The sequence below is a fragment of the Mya arenaria genome, chromosome 6 (genome assembly GCF_026914265.1).
Source record: "Mya arenaria isolate MELC-2E11 chromosome 6, ASM2691426v1".
Taxonomy (NCBI): Eukaryota; Metazoa; Mollusca; class Bivalvia; order Myida; family Myidae; genus Mya; species Mya arenaria.
Window position 1 is genome coordinate 4019133 of NC_069127.1, and position 25700 is coordinate 4044832.

General features: G+C 34.7%; 2 protein-coding genes across 2 annotated transcripts; one reads left to right on the forward strand and one right to left on the reverse strand.

Moving 5' to 3' along the window:
* The first annotated feature begins 24 nt into the window (after positions 1-24).
* LOC128236904 (EEF1A lysine methyltransferase 1-like) lies at positions 25-9552 on the forward strand. The gene is made up of 5 exons (XM_052952037.1): positions 25-104; positions 2054-2212; positions 2510-2592; positions 7918-8195; positions 8835-9552. The coding sequence occupies exons 2-5, from the start codon at positions 2060-2062 to the stop codon at positions 8969-8971; spliced, it is 651 nt and encodes a 216-aa protein (XP_052807997.1). The 5' UTR covers positions 25-104; positions 2054-2059; the 3' UTR covers positions 8972-9552.
* A 1806-nt stretch (positions 9553-11358) lies between these two features.
* LOC128236903 (dehydrodolichyl diphosphate synthase complex subunit DHDDS-like) lies at positions 11359-25638 on the reverse strand. The gene is made up of 8 exons (XM_052952036.1): positions 25594-25638; positions 17795-17983; positions 16391-16533; positions 15267-15383; positions 14757-14858; positions 14298-14412; positions 13038-13145; positions 11359-12110 (listed from the first exon to the last, which is right to left on the reverse strand). Exons 2-8 carry the CDS (start codon positions 17978-17980, stop codon positions 11835-11837), a joined length of 1047 nt encoding a protein of 348 aa, XP_052807996.1. The 5' UTR covers positions 17981-17983; positions 25594-25638; the 3' UTR covers positions 11359-11834.
* Positions 25639-25700: the final 62 nt, after the last annotated feature.

Here is a 25700-nt window from a genome sequence, read left to right on the forward strand (position 1 = left end):
CTTGACCAATGAAAAAGGTTTTAACAATCGTTAATAAGCACATGCTGGATGTCAACAAAACAAACTAGATCAAACCAGCGAATCTTCCGAGTGTTTTACCATTGGTAAAAAGATCGTTATTCAATGAATTACAAAAAATGTGCTGGCAAACACGTAGAGAACTAGGCTGTCTGCAATGTATTGATGCGAAATTTGTCAATGATTCCACTGGGATTAAAAAATCTCATTTAAAGCCTGGCCAAGTGCAGATAATCACAGAGTTTTTCGAAATCTTGTCACTGTAAAAATTCACTAACATACATGCTAGTCCATATAATTTTCAGATTTTTTACGAGTTTTGGTATTGACTAACTCGTAGCAATAACCAAATAAATAATTCTCTCAATACCAAATATTGTGGCTTATATATAGAAAGTGTGTGAATGTGACTGAAAAATTATATAGCTACAGTCAATTGAAAACATTATATTTGCCATATTCTTTTCTAATGAAAATTAGACCTTTCAGCTCAAGGCTCCAATTTTAACCTGTACTTACCCTTACCAGGGACACTTTGATGTCCTTTGTACTGGTTTTTACGAACACAACAGACTACATTGTAGCTACAATAATGAGGGATCAGTGATTCTTTTTTTATTATTTAATACATTTCTTTGTGTATCTCTGTAACTCGGCCATAGTAAAAAAATCGTCAAAAGACTCGTTGACGGCCATTTAGGTGGACTACAAAACAGACATGCTTAGTCATTTCTAGATATTAGCTTAATGTCACAAATTTATATAAGCCCTAACAAGTTGCAGCCGAATTGACTGTTAGCAGAATTAATAATCAATAAATGTCCTATAGAATTTGGTTTAAACAAGATATATTTGCTAGAAAATTCCACCATCATTTATCACTATTAACAACCAAGTGACTCATTAATTTCTAGACTTTTAATTTAAGCTTATCAATAAAGGAGAGCTTCATAGTGTGTATTAAAGTAGTATATTGAAAGGCAATATGTCACAATACATATCAGGACTGGCTCAAGCTATGTTAATATAAGGGGCCAGGATATCAGGACCTTTGTATGGATTTAAAATAAAGAGCTGACAGTATTTTCCATACATGTGATAACGTCCTGGACGTCCGGGATTGTTCCGGAAGTCGTATCTCTGTCACGGAGGGTGCATGTTTGTCCCGTAAAATCATAAAAAAAGACGAAAAAAAATAATCTTGGAATTGATTATCTTAATTTTACCAATGTAAGTCAGCTAGTTTGCCTGTCCGGGACACTGGTCGTAAAACACAGGACATGTTGACACTAATCCGTTAATTGATACTATTTTCTATTGCAGTCAGTGATGTAACACGTCCTTATTGTCTATTCTTCGTAATGGGAATATATACATTGTAAGGCATTAAGTTGCGGGTTCGTTTTATTCTTTTTATTAAACAGCTATTAGCTATTATGAAAACTCGTGCACTGAAAGAACAAATCCAAATATATTTAACATGGCAATATAAATCAAAAGTCAATCGCAATAATTCCAAAAGGTACAATACAAAGCGATTGTCCGTTAATTATACATAATCAATCACATATAACATAAAACAATACAAACATGATACAACGAAATATATTACATGACAAACAGTAAACATTACATGACAATTATACATAAATGTCTTACCAGTATGTGGTACTGAGCACATATATTAAATTCTCTCTCACAGGTGCGTAGTTGTTACATGTTATTTTACTAAATTTGAAATGTTAGTAACACCTTCTCCGTTCAGCTCCGAAATGTAATTGAATTAAAAACTTGTCACAAAAGCATGATTCAATAAAAGCGGCAATAATTATCGGCCAATGGAAAACGAATATCTAAGCCCATACCAAGCGCTGACGTTCAATGTTGAGGTCATACATGTAAATATATTGGAAAACGAAAGGAAAGAAAGTAGTCCCCCATTACGCGATCTCCTGAACCGTGAAATGTTAGTTTTAAGGTGTCATCACCATACTAATAATAATAATGATAATAATAATAAATGACCCTGTTACAGTGAGTTATGTCGGAAAGTGACGAAGACACACCCACCCTGTCTGCGGACACACTTGCGGCCCTGCAGATGTTCTACAGTGAGCAGTCGTTGCAGCACCAGAAAGCCCAGGTGGCATATGAGCTTGGAAATGTCACCAACATCAACATACAGGAGGACTGGGTAAAATTTGTAACTACTGGGTATGACCAAACGTCTGATGTATCATAATTGCATTCATGACTCATTCAAAAGTGTTGGCCAAATCACTAAACCATAAAGAGTTCGGGGCCATATATAGAAATATTTATTTGAACATTTCAATTTGCACAGAAATTTTAGTTGAGTTAATTTCATATATTAAATATTCAGGCTCAATAAGAATTAAGTGTATTTAAATTAACAAATGTAAGAGCCCAGATGTATATACAGTGGATACACATCTTTAACCACTACATGTATGTTTAATATGTGTTACAGCAGCTGAGCCAGTTTTGGTACACAGAGAATACAGCGACCAGGTTGGCCCAAGAGGCGTTGGCAGTGGCTAGACCAGATGGCAGGTAGGTACAGGTGTGCCCAGGAGGCTTTGGCATTTGCTAGACCATACTTAAGGTAGAAACAGGTGTGCCCAGGAGGCTTTGGCATTTGCGAGACCATACTTAAGGTAGAAACAGGTGTGCCAAGAGGCTTTGGCAGTGGCTAGACCATACTTCAGGTAGAAACAGGTGTGCCCAGGAGGCTTTGGCATTTGCTAGACCAAACTTAAGGTAGATACAGGTGTGCCCAAGAGGCTTTGGCAATGACTAGACCATACTTAAGGTAGATACAGGCATGCCCAGGAGCCCTTGGCAGTGCCTAGACCAGACCGTAGGTAGGTACAGGTGTGCCCAGGAGGCATTGGCAGTGGCTAGACCAGATGGCAGGTAGGTACAGGTGTGCCCAGGAGCCTTTGGCAGTGGCTAGACCAGACAGCAGGTAAATACTGGTATGCCCAGGAGGCTTTGGCAGTGACTAGACCAGACTTCAGGTAGATACAGTTGTGCCCAGGATGCTTTTGCAGTGGCTAGATCAGACGGCAGGTAGATACAGGTGTGCCCAGGAGGCTCTGCCAGTGGCTAGACCAGACTTCAGGTAGGTATAGGCTGGCCCAGGAGGCTCTGGTAGTGGCAAGATCAGTCCTCAGTTAGAAACCGGCTGGCCTAGGATGCTCTGGCAGTGGCTAGATCAGACTTCAGGTAGGTACAGGCTGGCCCAGGGGGCTTTAGCAGTGGCCAGAGCAGACTTCAGGTATGTACAGACTGGCCCAGGAGGCTTTAGCAGTTCTAGACCAGATTTCAGTAGGTATTAAGTAGTTACTGAATTGCTTCTAAACTATTCATACTACCTATGCTAAATGGCTTGAAGTTGGCTTTAATGAGTTGGCTTTTTTCAATACTTTCTTGTGTCTGACACTTGTCTTTTCTCTAAGTGTTAGGTTTTGTTATGGTGGAGGTATATGTGTCTGCCTGTCACTTAAAAAATGTGGATTTGAGCCCCAGCTTTGGTGTTTCATGATGGCTTCTCTAAATCTAATTTTACACTGTTTTTTATTTAGGAAATAAACTTGAGGTTGTGTATTGGCTGTGTGTACTGTGGAGCTTAAAATACAGTTGAAACACAGACATTCATTTCATATTTGTAATTGAACTATGTGAATATATATTCACTTAAATTTATCTTATTGAAGATCAGCAGTTATTGAAAGTGTGTCTGCGGTGGAGTAAGTGAGGTTTTTGTGGCTGATTTCAAAGATGGCAGAGAAAGTGTAGAAAACACCATGTTTTGGGTAAATTTTTTATCTGGTAAGTACATGAACTATAAATTTAAGATATATTTCACTCAAATAATGACACTCTACTGACTCGACTGTCTTTAGGTTTCGCTCAATTTTTTTTATTTCAAGTTTGACAGAAGCAGACCCCAAAAAATCATTGAAAGAAAATCTTAGACAAATCCGGTGTTACAAATCTGCCAAAAAAGGATTTGGAGCTTTTAGCGTGTTTTTCACTTAAATTCATATAGTGGAGGATGTATTGACGAAATGCACTGCATTTAAACATGAAAGGTGATGTTTGTTAGACATGCTATCCATACAGCTTAACCATGTCGTACAGTCAATCAGAACATTCTTAACACTTAGTTATAGCATCTTGTGACTAATTACATAAAATTGTAGCTAGCACTGTCTATTAACTTATCATTAGATAATGAAAGATAGCACCACATGCATTATCACACGCTATTATAATTTATAATTTGTGATAATAATGGTACACAAAGTTTATGCTTTATAATAGAAGAGGAAGACTTTGAGTACAACTATTATCACAAATATCAATGTTATAATTATTATGAAAATAATGCACCCTAGTTTATTTAGCTTTTATATGTTGGTATAAGTGTGTTTTGAACATAGCGAGGCATATCCAAGTCATACATAAACATACGTATTATTTTTTTTACGTTATTGTAGTAACATTTAATTTGTTTCCATGTACAATTTACTTTAAAAGGTTTTTCGAAAATTGTATATTGACTTACCTACATACATGCCATATTTCTGAGAGTCTTCCCAGGGGATTTGGATATTACACACCGGGCTTTTTACGCAGCGAAATTTAGCGCATATATACATTTATGATATAAGAACAAATACAGAAACACACTCTTATTACAATAATTTTTGGACTTAGTCATCATGGTCCTTCATGAAATTTCACACTCATAATATTATGGGTGCTTTCCACTGTCAACCTCTAGCTGGTAAAAAAATTAAATTCCAGGGGATATGGATCCAGGGGATGAGTCAGAAATCCGGGGAATTTTACTCCCGCCAGGGGATATGGCATGTATGTACCTAAGAAACACCATAAAGTGATTGTGTTTTCGCTTTTCAGCACCCGTAATGCTGCATATAGTAATCAGATATATGTCAGTTTTACATTCCTTCCATCCCCACAGTTTTCCATCAAGACTGAAGACGGCAATACCCCAGAGATCTCAAAACTTGGCTAACAAGTTGGTAATGACAACAGATATACCATATTGATTTTAAGGTTGGTTTGTCTAAGGTCAAGGTTGTGGTGACCTCGAGCTGAAAATCAGTTTCTGATCAATATCAAGGAGTTGACATCCTCTCAATCTTGCATATACTTATCATTTCAAATTTGATGTTCATACTTTTTATCCCCCACCTATGAAATAGGGAGGGGGATATTGAAATGGCGTTGTCCGTCCTTCCGTCCGTCTTTCCTTCCGTCCGTCCTTCCTTCCGTCCGTCACCTGCGTTTTCTCAGTAACTAGCCAGTATAATTTCATGTAACTTAAAATAAATATGAACCACTATACTGGAATGATGCCCGTCCAAATAAAAATTTGATTGGTCAATTGTCCTTGGAGTTATTGCCCTTGATTTTGTGAAAAATGCACATTCACAGCCATTTCTCAGTCACTAGCTGGCAGAATTTCATGAAACTTAAAATAAATATGAATTACTATACTGGGATGATGCCTGTTCATATTTTTTTTGATTGGTCAATTGTACTTGGAGTTATTGCCCTTGATTTTTTGAAAAACTCTCATTTACAGCCATTTCTCAGTAACTAGTTGGTAGAAATTCTTGAAACTTGAAATAAATATGAACCAACATACTGCGATGATGCCTGTTTATTTATATATTGGATTGTGTAATTTCTATATGAGTTATTTGCCCTTGATTTATTAAAAGATCCATGTTTGCAGCCTTTTCTATGCAACTAGCTGGTAGAATTTCATGACACTTGGAATAAATAAGAACCAACATACTGTGATGATGCCTGTCTATTTTTCTTTTGGATTGGTCAATTTTCCTTAAGAGTTATTGCCCTTGATTTATTAAAAAATCATTGTTTGCAGCTGTTTCTCAGTAAAACCAATGTGCTTATCTTATTCTTTCTGAGATTTTTTTAACCTTCAAGCACAAACAAGCCATCAAGCACAAACAAGCCATCGTTGGCGGGGGATATCTTTTCACTGAAAATGCTTGTTTTCTTTAAAATGTTTCAGGTCAATATTTTAAAACTTTATGGGAAGGTGGGGTAGGTCATCATGAAATGATATTACATTCTAAAAGCTATCTATCCAACAAGGCTTTTGTCATGTTTCTGTGATAGGTCATGTTCCTTACAGGTGGGTACTATCATTGCAAATGTAGTTAAATGTGAAATGTCTCCCCCATTTGGTCTGTATGTCACGCTTTCTTTCTGCTCAATAACTATAAAACGCCTGGTCTGAGGAACTTCATACTTGGTACACATGTTAGTCATGACTAGTTGATGACTCTAGTGATTGAATTGAGATCAGTAGGTCAAAGGTCAAGGTCAAAGTGACCTTGAGGGGAAAAATCGGTTTCCTCTCAATAACTTGAGATCCTTTGGGTCCAGGATCTTCATACTTAGTATGCATGCTGGTCATGACCAGTAGATGACTCCTATTGTTTTTGAGATTTGTGTGTCAAGTTAACGACCTTCAGTCCAACAATGATATGTCGGCAAAGACCTTAAGCTGGAAAATGGTTTACACTCAATTGAGATCATTAGGTCACATGTCATGGATGCAGCGACCTTGAGGTGAAAAAATGGTTTCTGCTCATGAATGCTTGGGCTCGGTAACTTGATACTTGGTATGCAAGTTGATCATGATACGGATACATATTCCAGTCCAAAGTACACATATTTCATGTCCAGCATCAGCTACGACCACATAATGGGGGAGAAAAGCGCATTTTCTTGTTTAAGCTTTTCTCTAAAAATCATTAATTACTGTGTATTTGTTTGCATGCACTCGTTGCTTTCAAATAAGCTGATTCTCTTAGTATTTTGCTTTAGTTGGTATTTTGGTATGTATGTTCATTTCTCACTTACAGAAAAAAGGTATAAATATAAAATATATTGGTTAAAACACCTTAATGTAGACATGGTCCTACTTCATGCTTGTTTTGAGACTGGATACTTGCGTAATTTTATATCGGTATTTAAAACACTGTTTGGCCTTTTAGAAGAAAGGTATAATGAACATACATTTTGTTTGAATTCTACGTTTTAAAAACATCACAACCCACAATATTTATGAATAAACAAATGTGTACTTTGCAGGCTGTCTAACAAGGGACAAGGGAAGGGATTGAGCTCATATTCTCACCTTAAGGAAGTCTATCGATAAATCCATTTAGTAGATAAAGTGTGTAAAGCTGTAAAGGAATCATAGCGTTGTCATGTTCATCGGGTTTTGTGTCCCATCCATTCCATAACTTTTTCATTCATTGTTAGATTTAAAATAATGTGGTAGAAGTAAACACAATATGATAATGACATAATATTCTCAGAACTTAGATCGTAAGACTTGCTATATAATCCTTAAAAATGGTTTGTGTCCAGTTCATAACTCATTCATGGGAAATAATTTTGCATAAGTGACCACTATGTAATGATCACATGTCACGTGGTACACTGGGGTACCTACCTTGATCATCACCCGCACCTCAGATATTTGTCAATCTTGCAACTAGGTAAAATACGACCCCCTTCCTCCCCTCAATTTTATTTTAGCTGCAGCGTTTTGCAGATGGGCGGCATCCAGTATGTTGTCCGATTTATAACTTCAGAAACCTGTGTCCAATCATCACCAAATTTGGTCAAAATGTGTATGCAAATATTATCTCAGACAATCTCCAGGATTGATAACCAGCCATGTTGCTTTTGTCACTTCAGAGTTATGACCCTTGAATTGGAAAAAAAACTGTTAACAGTGTTCGCTGAAGTGTCTTAATTTGTTGCTGTTTAAATACCATACATTCCCGTTTCTTTAAGAATCGCCTGTTTGAGTTCACCAACAGCGTACAAAACCATCAAGTCTTTGTGCCCGGAAGGCTGCTTGGTCAAGTGCCTGGAGTATGACACCAGGTTCTCTATATATGGTGACGATTTCCAGTTCTTTGACTATAAAGACCCACTTAATCTTCCGCTAGAGTGGAAACACAGTTTTGATGTGGTGATAGTGGACCCGCCCTTCCTATCTGAAGAGTGTCTATGTAGAATGGCAGTCACCGCTAAGTTTTTAACCAAGGACAAGATCATTTTATGTACAGGTATGGTCAATGTCATTATTTGCTAGATACCACTCTAAGCCATTTGGATCCCAAAAATATAGTATTTAGAACAGATTGTTAGATTTGTAGAGGCAAAAAAGGCAAATTTTAACTTGATCGGATTGTTTTTTTTTTCTTCAATTTTGACGGTTAATATCTAATGTAAAAGTCTTATAGATGTTATATCATAAAAAAGCCTACTTGCAGAGTTTGGCCCATTATTATTGGTTTCAATCAAAAGTTATGGCACTTGATTGGTTGATTCTGTTTCAATTAAGAATTTAGTAATATCTTAAATATGAAGGAACATCACATATTAACTGGAATGGTTTCCCCCCCCCCCCCCGAGGTGTTTTTTTCAACTTGAATACAACTTGATGCTCCAGTGTTACAAATAACTACAAATATAACAAAATTATGATCCTAAGAAAGTTTCACTTTATGTCTTAAACTGTTATTGAAACATGCCTAAGAAATTTATGCAGTGTTGGTTAACATAAAGCCCTTCTGACACTTTGAAAAGTTGAGCTAACATGCTATGGACTCTTAACAATATTTAAATGAAAAGTCAATTACTGATTTAACTGTGTGTGCATCATAGTTTGTTTATATTGTACAAGTACCTGTAATTGACTGCAGGTATGGTGATGGAGGCCATGGCGGAGAAGCTGCTTGGAGCCAAACTGTGTACGTTCATCCCTCGACACACCAACCAACTACAGAACGAGTTCAGATGCTATACTAACTATGACGCTATACATTTAAATGATACTTGATACCGTGGCAAATAAATATAATACAGCTTGATTTTAGTGAGGTCTTTGTGTGGATTTAATGTAAGAGTGTGTAGCCCATTATTTAGATAAAAAATGATTTTGTTACGCTTTTGATGTATTACACTTTTTTTAAAGATTGAGTTATGACAATGGAATCACTTTAAAATGATGAATGGGCTAATTGGAGCTGACACAAACTATATGGGAAAGTAATGCAGATTGGACAAGAAGACGTCACAGATTGCCATATTCCCTATCAAAATCAGTACAGAATGGTTGATAAAAAATCAAGGGAAGAATATGTTCCAGACAAAGCAGAAATATAATAAAAGCTGTCACAGAGATTGAGCATAAATATTACCATGGTTGTCGTAGATTAAGCATAAATACAACTCAGAGACAGTGCATTCAACTATGACACCACTTTTTAAGTTAAAGGATTGCATAATTCGTGAAACATTTCTGGATTGCTGCAAAATTAGAGAACAGTATTTGCTGTCTAGAGATAATACCTTAAATGTAGTTACATGTAAAACCTAAACCGTGATTTCTAAGTGGAATAATAAAAGGGCCATGATTTGCATTGTAGTTGCTGATAGCTTAAATGCAAAACCTTAACCAGTCGAAAAGTAAAGGGCAATAATTTGCATTATATGCATGAGATATTAAACTTTACTTATTAAGAAGGTTTATCACATGATCCCATGTCAAAAGTTTTGATGTATAACATAATGTATTTGCCGAGATATTGACTTAAATGTGGTTACATGCACATCCTTAACCAGATATTCTGTCTATATTGGGCCATAATTTGCATTTTATTAAAAAATAGTTATCTCACGTGGTTATGTTAGCAGTTTTGGAAGGCTGAATATGGTTGTATAAAGTCTCAATGCAATACATCACCTTGTTGCTGAGATATCAAACTGTGAGTGTTTTCATGTAAAACCTAAATAAGAATCAAGTACATGAAGATTGGATGATTGGGAGCACATGTCTGAAGTTTGCTGTGCAATACACCAAGTAGTTGCTTAGATTTTGACTTAAGGGCCTTATAATTGGTGTTATATAAAAGGAAGAGTTATCTAACTTGATGAATCAAGTAGCTTGGATAGTTGGAAACATGCATCTAAAGTCTCGTTGCAATACATAATGACGATATTGTATTTGCTGATAAATTGACATGAATGTGGTAACATGCAAAATGTTAACCAGAATTTCAAAATCAAATATTGAAGGGCCATAATAAGCATAATATGAAAATAGTGTGATCTTAATTGATTATTTAAGTATGTGTAAATGGTTGAGTACAGTCTCAATGCAATACATCGCATAAATGCTGAGATATTAACCTATGTGTGCTTACATGTTAAACCAGATTTTTAAGTTAAATAATAAAGGGTAATAATTTTCTTTAAATGCAATATAGAGTAATCTTATTCGATTGATGTGGTTGGATAGTTGGGAATACATGTCAATGCATCATGTTTTTGCTGAGATATGGACTTGAATGTGGCAAAACCTTAACAAGAATTTCAAATTTAAATAATTAATGGCAATAGTTTGCATTATATAAATTGTCTAACTTTGTTTTTCAAGTTTGTTGTGTGGTTGAGTACCATTGTATACAGTCACAAAGCAATACATCAAACTAGTATTATATGGCTTCATTAAGTAGGTTGGTTTATAGTTGGAAATACAGATCTAAAGTTTGAATACAATGCAGGAGATGTTTGCCAAGATAATGACTTCAAGTTGCTTACATGCACAACCTTGACAAAGGTGCAACTCCAACCACTAGGTTGAGTAGTACTGCACTCAATTTCTTCAAATTGTCAAGCTAAAAATTAGCAATAACATATATATATATATATACTATAAAAAACATAGTTATGGTTTCTATGAATTAACTCCTGGCTTATATTAGTAATAAAAGTTTTAAGTCAATATCTTAAAGACTTGGAAGTTTGGCTCCAACTAAAAAATTTAAGTATAAAAATGTGGTAAAGGGGAGATAATTAAGTAAACTTACAAGATACGATAAAGCTCTTCTGCTTTGCCATTGCTATCTTTGCTACCTATCTATATATCAAGTTCCATTTAAATCCCTTCTGTACTTCTGCGAGTTATGGGCCCGACCAGCAGCTTCTTGTTAATGCATGCTTAACAAGTGAAAGGGGAGGCAACTCAGTAATACCTGAGGAAAGGATTATGTTTCTTGCTCAACAACTGTGCTTATTGCCTTCTGTCGATTTTTAAAATTTCATTGAAATCCCATCAGTTTCTCGTCATAAAAGAGCATGTTATTATAAGTAAACATATCCATGGAGTTGTATGTTGAAATCTTTAATGATTAAGAAGTTAAGAAAACCATAAACCACTGGAAATCTGAATAAACACATATAATTCTTGTATAAATAATTCATTATTTAATATACATGTAACAAAATTGATTCATAATATACAAAGAGCTAATCATATTTTGGAATAAAAAAGTGATGATATAAGCCAAGGAGGCGTCTGCAACAAAATCAATTTTCTAAATATTGACTTCTTTAGTATAATATGATGTAAGAGGTGTGTTGTTTGCTTTATTAACTGTGCTCTATAGAAGCTTAATTAAGCTGCTATTAGCATGAATCACACATAGTCTTTAAAGGGAAATGCACTTTGACCATCCTTGCATGCTAGTCAGGCATGTGATTACATAAATACATTTGATCCACAAACACATTCATGCTGCTCTTTGCTTTAAAGTCATTTCAGCATTTTTACTTAAATAAATAACATTTGTTTTAGATGTTCTATTTACATTGGGGTTTAAAACAGTCCTTTTAAATACAAAAATCATTCAATTGCAACATCATTTGACTCTCGCGGGTAACTTATTTTCTAAAAATGCGTCTCTTTTCTGGTTCAGCTTCTGTATAAACTCTTCTTCCCTCTGCTTCCTCTCCCCCACAAACCGGTTCAACTTATCTCTAAGGGACACTAGGTCAAGGTCACATTTATCACTATGGCAACACTGTTCTGATTGGTCCTTGTCACCACAGGAACATATTGTCTCTTGAAGGATGCTCTCTTTATCAGATTCTTGACTCAGTTGGTCCTTCAGGCGATGATTTTCCTCCTTTGCATCCTATGAAATACAAGGGATGTTCTTTATTTTGAAGATGCAAACATAGTTACAAAGAATCAATTAAATCTGATGTGCCACCTGATACTCATTGATTACTAAGAAAAGTTGAGCAAATGCTGGTCTCTGTACTTTTCAATGTCAATGTGGGGCATAACTAGACACTTATTCAAGCAAGAGTTATGGGCCTTGCTACCCTTGCACATTCACACTGATAATATGTTTAAGCAGTTTTATGTGAATACTGTATCTTGAATTATTATTAAGTTATGACCAAAGTACCCCTTTTCAAACTATCCAGGGACTTAACTCTACAATTATTAAAGCCAAGGTTATTATGGGGCATGCAACATGTGTGCATATTTTCATTTGTAATGTGTGTACACAAGTTTTATGATAATATTTTAAAGGATTATGAAGTCATGGCCATGTTTGCACGACGACTCTGATGACACCAAGGCTAGGACAATAGTTCTACTTTTTTTTTCTTTTCAAATACGATATAAGCTTACAAAATGTAATAAAATAGAAGAAAGTATCAACATTCAATCTAGGCATTCAGAACATGTGATATGAGTCAAAACATCCCTAGCTGTTCGCTTAACAGACAGTGCTTATTTTGCAAACAGCTGGCAATTCAAGAACCTTCAGAAGAACTTATGGGCGCGCGAGACATTCAGGCTTATGGGCGGGCAAGACACTGGCATGTTTGAGATATTATTCCTACACACATTGTGTCTTTGAAAGTGAAACAGTCATGAAATTCAATCAAGTAACAGATAGAACCCTTCAAGAGAAGACTAGAACTGTACGATTTAGAGAGACAATGTTCGATGTTATACGACTGGCCATTTTAAATTATAGGTATTATGTCAATAGACTTAATTTTGGGGATGCTTATTAACCAAATGACCACCCAATCCTGCTCACCTGAATGCCTGCGTAGCTCCGCTGGTAGTGAAGAATGGCAGCGTACATGTGCCAGATACTGAAGTCCGGCCACAGGACCTCAAGGAATGACAGCACACTAAACGTACTCTGTATATAAAAATGAATTACTAAAGTATATAATAGCAAGAAGATAGATAACATGTTCGCTTCATGTTGCAGCAAAATTAATAAAATTTAATGGAACAAATCAAGCTACCATACATTAAATGATATAAATAATAATGCAGTTAAAACCTTGCAGGTAATATTTAGGCAAGCTTTAAGAAACTTGCCTTGTAAATCAATACTTTTTTTAACCAATCAAAGGTTATTGCTGGCATTCAAATTACTATCAAACAAAATTATCATGGGGAAAAATACATAAATTAAAAATAGAATTCAGCAGTTTGGGTGACATTTGACAAATCGAGGGTCATCTACTGACAATCACATACGTGCTTCGCAGGCAGGACAGAATCAAGGCTGGATATGCATTTCACATTTTACATTCAGTAAAATAAAATCTAGAAGCCAAATGGTGACATATTGAGCCCATTTAAAGAGCCTTTGACACAGACATAATGCTCTATACAGAATAACATGGAGTTGAACAATACATTACCTGCGAAACTACGCATGGTTAAGAGACTGTCCCAGATACGATTCAGTCCAGACCAGTCCTACTCATTTTGAAATTTAACCTCCAAATGTGACTTTAACCTTTGAGGTACTGAACTGGGTCTTGTGTATGATATGCCACCACATCATGGTAAACCTATTTATCGCAAGTTTTTTTGAAAATCCTATAATGCATGGTCAAGATACAGCCCAAACAAGGATCATTTCACCTTTGACCTTTAACCTTGACCATTAAGGTACGTACCTGGGTCTTGTGCAGGGCATGACCCTACACCATTTTGCACCTTCATGGCAAGTTTTTTAAAAATCCTATAATGAATGGTCAAGATACAGACCGATCAAGGATCATTTCGATCTTTGACCTTGAGCATTTAAGGTACAGACCTAGGTCTTATGCGCAACGTGCCTCTACATCATGATGAACCTTTTAGAAAGTCTTTTGAAACACTATAACGCAAGGACAATAAACAGTCCTGACAAAGCTCAGTTTAGATGGATGTACGCACTTGCATACACCCAACTGACATTGTGACACCCATGTCTAGCTCACTGCAAGTGGGTACAACAACAAGTAAACCGTTAGCTTGACGAAATTCAATATCTCCTGAGCAAATATCATACCTGCCAGAGAAGGAAGTCACTAAGGCGGACCTCACCAGAGGTGCGTATGAGCAGGTCGGGCTCAACAGACTGATTTGTGTATAGGCAGCGCTCCAGTAGCTCTTCAGATACATCACTGAAACATACACAACAGCTAAATGTATACTATACAATGTAAGTTAAGTGAAGGAACAATTTGTTTAGCTAGACTGATCTGTGTGCATCAGCAGCTTTGTCTGATACATGTATGTTGCTGAAACACGTGATAAAATGGTTTTGTTAAGATGCATTTTTTGCAAACCACAAAAGGAATTTATGTTTTTGGACATAACCAAAATCTTGCATTGAATTTAAATTTGATCTTGGAATGAATTAATGCCTTAAAACCACTTCATTATTAAAGATGGCAGTAAGTCCAACTGTATCATTGTATTTTTTTGAACTTTCAAGTCCAAGAAATTAAAACCATAAGTAACATACGTTTCTCTGATGAGTCCCTGCTCTACACCCTCCGCGAGCTCCCTCATGGCTGTACAGATCTCCTCCCGTGATGTGTATGAGAAACACACATTCAATTTGGCCCTAGAATATCATGTTTTCTTTCAGTCTGATGAAATGACAAATCTACAGGAGTCAATGGAAAACATTAAAATAATTTTTTGTAGCTCTTTTTCTAATATAAGCAGTTATGTCTGATTTTTTTTATTTCATTTTAAATGGTTTTAGCAATATTTTTTCTAATCTAGGTGCAATATACACCTTAAACAGTCCTCTTGTTTTTGACATATACCCTCGGTCAATCCGCAGCCAATTGTTTTAAACCTTGATAAGTTGTCCACATGTTACCTTTTGGCCAATTTTTAAATTTAAATGATGTGATTGGAAAATAGTAATTAATAGATATACATTGGCCAATCAATAAACATTTTGACTTACTCTGACCAAAACAAGGAAATGTCCAGTTTCATACAATTAGCTACTGCTGTTTACCTGGTGTTGTTCTTGGAAAGATTGACGACCTCTGCCACAGTTCTCTGCACATCCTCTGGCAGCAGGGCCAGGTTCCCGAGGACCCGTACGCACACTTCATGCTTCTGTATTAACTCCCTAAATGTAACATTAAAGCTCAGTTATCACAGCGTTTAGAGAATGCTAGACAGGAGAATTGACTGATGAAATGGGATAATTGTTAAAAACTTGCAATGTGAAATTATTTACTTATGCCTTGCTCTCTCTTTTTTGCAATTACACTTTCCATGGCTGTGACAAAGGTTCAAATTTACTACAGATAAACAGGGAAATCACGAAAAAATACTTCTTTTGGCAATATTTAAAGCAATTACCGGGGTACTGTTTTTTTTCTATTTACTGTACTAAAACATAATTAACGGTAGGGCACTGTCAAAGACAAGTTAACTGAAATCTTTGCAAAGCTTATCATATAAACTCTGAATGAACAGAACTCTTAACATACCAACTTAATGACATCCTGGATGCATTTAGCTTTATGGATAACTGTAATATGCACTTGCCAGAAAATGCACTTTTAATGGGCCCTTATGATTCTTTACTATATAGGATTATTCAGAATTTGATTTATGTAAACAGAGAATATTATTTGTTAATATATGTGTGATGATGCAATAAATTAAATCAAATTTGCAACCACTGGATATTCAAAAATATTTTCATTAGCTTACATTGAAAATGGGTGTCGTCTTAGCTAAAAGTTATCATTATTTTTATCACTATTATTTCACACAATATTTACCTTGCTTACCATTACATTTTATTAGATCTATGCATTACAACCATGTTATGAGCTCAAAGAAGGGGGAGTATTTCAGTACATAGTACTACTTAATCTCCAGCTGCATCCAATTGTATAAGAATTTGAGGTTATATTTTGGCCAGTTTGCACATTTGAAAGATTTCATTTGTTTATACTAATAAATTATTAAATTATAGTATTAATTGGATAAAGATTGACCAATCAATAAACATTTGGGCTACATTTGACCAAAGCAGAGAGTTAACCAGTATTACACAATTGACTGGCAGGTAAATATTGTTTATAAATATGGAATAAATTTTGTACTATTGAAAAGTCATACTTTTCTTCCAGTAGCCTGGCAAACTTCTGTCGAGCTAGTTCCATAAGACAATCCACCTCATCTCGCGAGCGTTTGAAGTTCTCGATGCTGAAGGCATACACCGTCACCTCTTTGATGCCGAGATGTAGACACCATTCCAATGTCTGTGGGAAGTTAAATGCAAAGATTACATTTTTTTCAAATTTTCTTTTATCTACAAAGGTTTGATGTAACTATCTCAATATCATGAAATGAAAGATTCTTTTTGTATACTTCATACCCTTGAAGCACCATTGAACTCTTCACAGTGAATGCCTATTGGGCAATAAAATGTATGCAATGACTTGCTCCTAAATCTGTGGCAATAATTACAGTGGTTGCCAACAACATTGTAAAATTTATGCAATTTTCTCTTCTTAAGACCAGGGAAATATTTAGAGTGGTTGCCTACAACATTGTTAAATGTATACAATTTTCTCTTCTTAAGACCAGGGCAATATTAACAGTGGTTGCCTCCAACATCATAAAATGTATGCAGTTTTCTCTCATTAAGACCGGGGCAATATTTACAGTTGTTACCTACAACATTGTAAAATATATGCAGTTTTCTTTTCTTAAGACCGGGGCAATATTAGTGGTTGCCTACAAACATTGTAAAATTTATGCAATTTTCTTTTCTTAAGACCGTGGCAATATTTAAGTGGTTGCCTACAACATTGTAAAATATATGCAGTTTTCTCTCCTTAACTTTCCTTTCATGTATAAAAAGTAGAAATAAATTTTGTAACATTGCAGGTAATCCTATCCGAAAACTAGATTCAGCAAACATTCAACCTGGGTTTCTTGGACAAAACAGTACCTTAAAGTTTTGAGGAGATATTATAGGCACTCTGTTTAGTTCAGCTAAGTTTTGGGATGGAAAAAAATGCATATGGTTTTTAAAGGAGAAGAAAATCATGTAAAATCAAAATGGAAAACAGTATAATACAGGGATTTTTTGGAATTATTTTTGCCTTGGAAATTGAGAAAAAAAGTTGACTTTGGGAAATATACAAAATCAGGCCAAAACAGCTAATATATGTAATGGTAAATATACATGTTCTAAGTTTTTTATGCATACATTATGCTGTGAAAGAGTAAGTATTGTCAAGTTTTTGTTTATATTTCAAGAAATTCATTGTTTCTTTTATTCATTAACGTAATCTACATTAATTAAATTGGAAAAAAATATATAAAATTTTGGTAAAAATGGACATTTTTTCGCAAGGAGATACAGCCTTTAGAAGGCAGTAAATTGCACCAAAAAAACCCTGTTAATACAAAAAGTAGTGTAGTCTGCATAAGTATTTCCATTAACCACATATTATATAACAACATCTTTACTCAAGGTTTAGTCTATTTAATGTCTGTCTGCACCAACATTACCTCCGCCAGTTTATCAAATCCTTTCAAATGACCTTCTGCACTTTCCATACTGTTTTTCTTTGCAAATCTTCTGTTTCCATCCATGATAAATGCAACATGATTAGGTATTGGACCACACTTCAGTATGCTCGAACAGAATCGATGTACCCACGAGTCCTGAGTTCTTTTTTCAGGGAACCAGGACATGGCCTGTTTAAACAGAAAACATTTCTAGATTAGAACTCATGCATGTCTGTGGCTTGTTATTTGAAATACCACAATTGCTTTGGCAGAAGAAAAGAACTATCATGATAGTATCCGGCACCTGGACATCAAGGCCTGCACTGGTGAAATTTTATGCTTTTCAGGCTTGCTAAAATTCTGTATTATATATATATACAAATTAACCATGGCTTTTAAAAAAACTAGATTTCAATGACTTGGATATGTTGCCTTTGAAACATTTTGTTAACTTAGGCCATTGCTAGGCCATGCACTCAAGCAAAACATTGCTTGGTAAAGGGAGAATAATCAAATCAGGAGGTAATGTGAACCATGTATCAGTATCAGAATGATACATGTACCTGTAAAACTGTGGAAGAAGTTGTTCCACAAACTTTTCCCAATACTCTCCTTCAAAAATTGACTGTGGGTAATAATAATGCAATTTGCTTGTTTATCAAAAACAAATGAGATAGTATTTCCATTATTGTTCTCACCTAATCTGGTAATGATTGGATTAAGAAATGCTCGACTATGAGAGGAAAGTCAAGGTGAATTTGGTCAAAATTTGACAATTTATTAAGGGCCATAACTCATGAGTGAAAAGTGTGAACTGGCTGTTGATAAAATTGGTTTGAGATAGTATGCCCTGAGACATTCTAATCCACGGTAGAAAAGATTGGATAACAAAGCTCAAGAGATCAGAGAGTTTAAAGGGCCATAACTCCAGAGTTAATATTATGATCCTGTGTAAGAGAACACAAAATAAAATCAGTATATTATTGACAAATACAGGCAGATAACTACAGAGTTAATATTGTAATCTTGCTATTGATCAAACTCAATTGAGATAGTATGCCCTCAAAACATTGTAGCCAATTTGGTTGAGATTGGATAAGAAATGATCAAATAAGAGAGTGGACAAATTGAATTTGGTCAATTTTAAACATTCAAGGGCCATAACTCTGGAGTTAATAGTGTGATATGGCTGTTGATCAATCTCGGGTGAAATATTTTGCCAACAAACATTGTGATTAAGTTAAGTAAAAATTGGATAGAAAATGCAAAAGTAAAGAGACCAGAAATAAAAGTGTGACAGCATAGACAAAACAGACACGTAACATGATCATGATAGTCGCAGGCAATGTAATTAATTGATGTCAAGCACTAGTTTAAGGATTTTGGAATGGTTTCCAGGAGTAAGTGATGTGACTTGTCATAAAGAAACACACTTTAACCCATTATTTTCAGTCCATTTTTTAATTATTCTTATCAATAGTATTATATCTATTAACTAGAAATGCATTGTAAAGTAAAGTATACGAAAGTATACATTCTGAGCTAACATACGACGTCTGGCAAAATGAGAATAGATCTAGCACAAATTGTATCGAAAATAATGTTGCGTTATACGGTCACGTCAACTCGCTAGGAACCGATATTAAATCTGATAAAATTATTACCGATACCGATAACAACGTAAGCACCATAATAAGCCCAAAATGCTGTCAACTAAATTGCACGAGTGTGTTGGGCGGTAGTCATAATTCGCAGTGTATTAATACAAATATGGAAACAAATGGAAACACATATACTCCAGCAGCCTCTTCTCAAGGTGACACTGTGTTCATGTTTGATAAGAAGGGTGTTCGGTGTGCACACTTAAACGTATGTCATTTGCTTCCGAAACTTGAGGAAATTAAATACCACCTTTGTCAATCGTATTCGCCAAATATATTAGGTTTATGTGAAACTTTTTTACACGCAGATATCAATGACAATATGCTGCAAGTTAAGAATTACACGTTTGAAAGGAAAGACCGAGAACATAAAAAGGGAGGGGGTATTCTTGTTTACGTGAACAATAATATACTGTACCGTAGACGTCTAGATCTCGAGGTAAATGACATTGAATCGATTTGGCTTGAAATTAATGGTCTATATTGCAAATCGTTCTTAATCAATTTCATTTATCGACCTCCGAACTCCCAACAAAAATGGATTGACTTATATGATAAGCAGTTAGAAATAGCTGATAGTTCTAATATTGGGTTTCATTTAATTGGAGATTTTAATATCAATTATTCGCCGGAAAGTGGCAAATATAACAACACTAAATGGGCAGATCTTACCACGAAGTATGGCTTGGAACAATTAATCAAATCACCAACAAGAATTTCAAAAAATAACTCTACTATAATAGATCATTTATATACGAATATGAGTAATCATGTAACTGAATGGTGTGTGTCTCACTTATCACTAAGTGACCACTTTCCCGTTTGTTTCACACATTCTATTACAGACAAATTACCAAAATTGGCCCCTAATAGCCATACAGTTATACAATATAGATCTTTTAAGAAATTTGAAAAAGAAGCTTTTCAGGCAGAATTGATGTTTTCAGGACTGGATGAAATTGACTCATTGTCAAATTCCAATGATGCACTGAAAAGATTTTATGAAATTCTAAATGGCATTTTATCTAAACATGCCCCAGTCAAAGATAAACGTGTGAAACGCGAGAATCAGCCTGATTGGTTTACTGAGGAAATTATATCTATAATAAATCACAGGGATAAATGCCGAAAAACTGGCAACATAGACCAGTATAAAATACTTAGAAATAAAGTAACTTCTATGATAAAGAAAAGTAAAAAGAATTTTTTCAACAATGCAATAAAAGACAATAAAAATCCGACATATTTATGGAAAAATCTAAAAGATATTTCACATTTGAATCAATCAACTGTGACAGCATTACCTCATAAAATGACATTTAATGAATTTCCGGTTGAAGATCCGTCAAATATTGTAAACGAATTAAACAGTCATTTTGTAAGCATTTCAAACATTATAAATAAAACAAAGTTTTTGAATACAAATTTTAGAAACTTAAAACATATTCTAGATACAAAACTAGGTACAAATTGGTTTGAGATTAAACATATTACCCCTTATGAAGTCCATACTATTATTGATAAATTAAATGTTGGAAAGGCCACAGGCATAGATGGAGTAGGCCCCAAAATTTTGAAGCAATGTGGTGATACTATTACACCTTGTATAGCATCAATTATCAACAGTAGTATAGCGCATGGAGTTTTCCCTGATAAACTGAAAGAAGCACGAGTAATACCAATTTTCAAGTCGGGCAACAAAGAGGACCCCAATAATTACCGCCCCATTTCAATACTCCCAACTATATCAAAAATCTTTGAAAGGCATATAGCGACACAGGTACAGTTGTACTTTGAGAAAACCGATGTCATACACAAAACACAATCTGGATTTAGAAAACACCATTCATGTAACACTGCTCTAATAAGACTTATAGATACTTGGCTTAAAGATGTTGACAGTGGTAAACTAGTTGGTGCGATATTTTTGGATTTGAGAAAAGCTTTCGATTTAGTTGATCATGAAATTCTTCTTTATAAATTGAAACTGTATCATTTTTCTGAAATAGCATTGAATTTGTTTAAATCATATCTTGAAAATAGAAACCAAATTGTAAAGATTGGCAAAATTAAATCGCAAAAACTCACTGTTACATCTGGGGTACCCCAGGGTTCCATACTGGGACCCTTGCTTTTTATTTTATACATAAATGATATTGCAGTTATGCATCCAACATTAAATATAGATCTATATGCAGATGACTCAACACTTTATGAATCTGGATATCAGTTGACGGATATTCAAAATAAATTACAACATCATTTAAATTATGTTAATAAGTGGTGTCAACTAAATAATATGTCATTGCATCCTTCCAAGACTAAATGCATGTTAATAGGGTCTGCAAATACATTAAAAAACACTGGGAATCTTGAACTTTGTATTAATGATGTTCAAATAGTTAATGTTGTTGTGCAAAAGTTATTAGGGTTGTATATAGATAATACACTAAACTGGCATGTGCAAATCGATTATGTTTGTAAAAATCTGAATAAGAAAATTGCACTTCTAAAAAATATAATATATTTCCTCACACCTGATACAAAACGAATGTTTTACAATGCATATATTCTGCCAAATTTTGATTACGGCTGCTTGGTCTGGGGCAAGGGAACCAATTCATATGTGAATAAAATAAATAACTTACAAAAACGAATTGCAAAAATCATACTTGGTAAATCTAAACGAGATTCATCAACAAATCTATTTAAAGAACTAAAATGGCTAAACTTCTCGGATAGATGTAAATACCACGCAGCAGTATTAGTTTACAAGACGTTGAATAGCATGGCTCCATCATATATGTCAGAATTAGTAACAGTTTCAGACAATAATGTATATATGCTAAGATCAATGGCACACAAAGATATTGTTTTGCAAACTAGACCTCGTACTAATTATATGAAAGCATCGTTTACATATTACAGCAGAATTGTTTGGAATAATATACCTTTGGAAATACGAGAATCAAAAAACTTTAATACGTATAAAATAAAGGTCAAACAGTACCTCATAGGAAACTTGTGATTATACAAATTGTGATGTTTTATTCATAATTATATTTAACTGAGAGTATCTGTCTAATATTGATTCAACATCATCATCATGTCATCATATGCATCATTATCGTCAGCATCAACAGCATACTTATAATCATCATCATCATCGTCATCGTTGTTAGCATCGTCTTCATGTTTGTCTTATGATTATTTGCCATATTTTCATTCTGTTTCAGAGGGCCATATCGAAAATAAGATTCTGTAGTTTTGTACATGATCTTAATATGTCACCTTCTTAAAATAAAGATATTATTATTATTATTATTATTATTATTATTATTTTGCAAAATCACATGAAGATTTAAGAAACATTAAAAAATTTGAACAATATCATCATCATTTTAAACTATAGATGCATTTTGCAGAATCAATAGTAGTTTAAACAAGCAAATTCGTAGAATTGGTATTGGCATGGAAATCATGTGTTGGTGAAAATATTTCAATCAAAACATGCAATATGGCCGCAGAGTGATGGACTGTTATAAATATTGGATATAAGAGCATATAGATTTAACCCAGAAACCTAGATTTTGACCAGTTTCAAAGTCATAAAAGGATTTCATCATGGCCAGATTGGACCAAAATGATTGCAAGAATATAACCTCTAAAAGTGTTGGTTGCAACTGTTTGAAATAAAAGAGCATCATATATAAAGTAACATTCTGAACCCATATAACCAAGCTTCAAACTAATACAATATTTCATCAAGGCCAGATTGGACCAAATATATTGCAAAAATATAGCCTCTAGAGTGTTTCCAATGTTTTTCAAAGATTTGGCCAAATGACCGAGATTTTCAAACATTCTAATAGATTCATAAATGTCTCAAGTATGTTCCTAACAATTTTTCTAATATTTGACCTAGTGACCTTGTTTTTGACACTAGATGACCTGGTTTCAAATAAATCCTTGAGTTGATCAAGGAAAACAGTCTGATCAAGTTTCATGAATATTGGACCAAATGTAATGTTTGTTGTGTTTTCCAAGCATAAATATAACCCCCTTGATCTTTTTTCTAAGATTTGACCTTGTGACCTAGTTTTTGACACATCAGACAGACGGAATAATGGACAACACCAAGACAATATTCCCAGGAACCTTAAATTTGGCGGGGGATAACAAAACTGAACGATATTTGATATGAATGAAATATTTGTTGGATGCATCAAAGAACAATGCATTTTATTTGTTTTTGATCATCCATAAGAGTGATGCTGTTGACAAAAATGAGACAACTCTTGCTATTAACTAATCTACCACTTGAAAGTCCATCACTTCAAAAGATAACAAGAGCACCAACTGTCACTAAATATGCGCATTCTAGTTTCAGGACAGCAAATTTGGTGAAAAGAAGTTGAACGTTTAGCCAAATTTAGTGATCAGACACTGTATAGACAGTTTTTGCCACTTCAAGGGTCATAAATCTGGAGCGACTGAGGGCATGGATGGTTATCGAACCTGACCAAGATATTCTGCCATTAACATTCTGACCAAATTTGGTGATTTTTAAGGCTTCTAAAGTAATTGATAAGACAAGACCAATTTTAGGCAATTTCTATAACTAAAGGGCGATAACTCTTAAGTGACTAAGTGATATGGATGGTTATCCAGCTTGTCGAAGATATTATGCCCATACACATTCTGACCAAATTTGGTGATGATTAGACAAAGCTTTTTAAGAAACTGAAAGAACAACCCTGGGATCTTCTAGTTATTTTATGACTTCAAGCAATAAAGGTAGGCCAACTATTTGTTTTAATATGAACAGCTGTAGCAAAATTAACCTTATCTGCTTTTACAACACCAATGTTTGGTAATGAAAAAGTTGATTGCTGTACAGTTGCCAAGTAAGCAAAAACTGTCAATCTTTTTTGAAAATTCAAGGGAGTGTAGTGTTTGTGGGCTAGAACCAGCCACCCGGTTAGCTCAATTATTTGGACTAGGGAGCTACTTGTACCAACTTTTAACGTATTTTGGTATGACGCGCCCAGGGATCGAGCTCACGACTTCCCGCTCCGTAGGTAGTCCAAATAATTGTACGTTGACAGATTTTTTTAAGTTTTTGATATGGCAAATCCTTCACGTACAAATTGTTTAGTATCAAAAGTGGGCAGTTGTTCCGATCAGGATTCCGGGTTAAAGCATATAGCGTCTATAAAATATCATAAAAACAAGAAATATTACCAGATAATGTTATTTTATATTAGTTCCGTACACAAAAAATAAATATCCAACTTATAATTATGAGTTTGACGGCTTTCTTTCATTTCATTCTGTCAAAACATAACAATATATACATGAAGGGCACCTGCAAGGCTTCAGGACACAGTTTTAAATCGCTCGGAACATTTCGGCCATGGCCGAGTTGTTACGATTGAATAACGAGGTCTATCTCGAAGGTTTGTCGGAGGAGGCCGAGTTATAACGATTATATCGAGTTGTTCCCCTTTGCATAATTGTTGTCTGTGTCAGTCAACTTTCATTTTATTGGAAAGGTAAACAACTTGTTTTAATGCATTAAATGCTTGTTTTGTGCAAAATAACATTTCACTTACATGGTAAAATATGAATATAACTCTTTATGATCAATTTCAACCATAAAATACTTCACTTAAAACAATTTCAATATTTTTAAAACACCCCCGTTTTTTGCACATTCCCGTTTAGACGTAAGAGATTGGAAGAATACCGTACAACACGTCTATTATTTTAGACTAGCTCCGTAGGCTGATGCTGAACTAGGCCATCATAATTTAGTGATGTACTAGTAAATTCTAGTTAATTCATTGATAATACTCCTGAAGTGATTAGGGCTGTCAAGTAAATTATAGAACTTTTCCAAGAATAAAGTCATTTAACGACACGGAGAAAAATATGCGAGTACAGAAACATAATGTTTATCCGAAGTCAATTTATCCGAATTTAATTTACATTCGTACATTAAAAGACCTTAGAAAGTCTTCATCAATCGATTTATTCTAGTTTTATAAAACTGTAAAATATATAATTGAGAAATGTTATATCGAAAGTCGATGCATTTAAGAGCACCGACTTATATCAAATAATCAAAAACTTTACCTCATACGTGTACAACCGGAGGGAGACACGAATCTTCACGAGGGATTTCCCGTAGTGACGTCAGAAATGTCAAACTATGAAATATAGGTCAGTATATTAACGCGCAT

What these genes read in the sequence shown, in the direction of transcription:
- LOC128236904 (XM_052952037.1), top strand. Translation starts at nt 2,060, where the DNA reads ATGTCGGAAAGTGACGAAGACACACCCACCCTGTCTGCGGACACACTT. An exon ending in TCAACATACAGGAGGACTGG is followed by an intron (nt 2,213 to 2,509) that starts GTAAAATTTGTA and finishes TATGTGTTACAG; the next exon opens with CAGCTGAGCCAGTTTTGGTA. An exon ending in GTGGCTAGACCAGATGGCAG is followed by an intron (nt 2,593 to 7,917) that starts GTAGGTACAGGT and finishes CGTTTCTTTAAG; the next exon opens with AATCGCCTGTTTGAGTTCAC.
- LOC128236903 (XM_052952036.1), bottom strand. Translation starts at nt 17,980, where the DNA reads ATGTCCTGGTTCCCTGAAAAAAGAACTCAGGACTCGTGGGTACATCGA. An exon ending in GATTTGATAAACTGGCGGAG is followed by an intron (nt 16,534 to 17,794) that starts GTAATGTTGGTG and finishes AACTTCCCACAG; the next exon opens with ACATTGGAATGGTGTCTACA. An exon ending in CAGGGACTCATCAGAGAAAC is followed by an intron (nt 14,413 to 14,756) that starts GTATGTTACTTA and finishes TGTATGTTTCAG; the next exon opens with TGATGTATCTGAAGAGCTAC.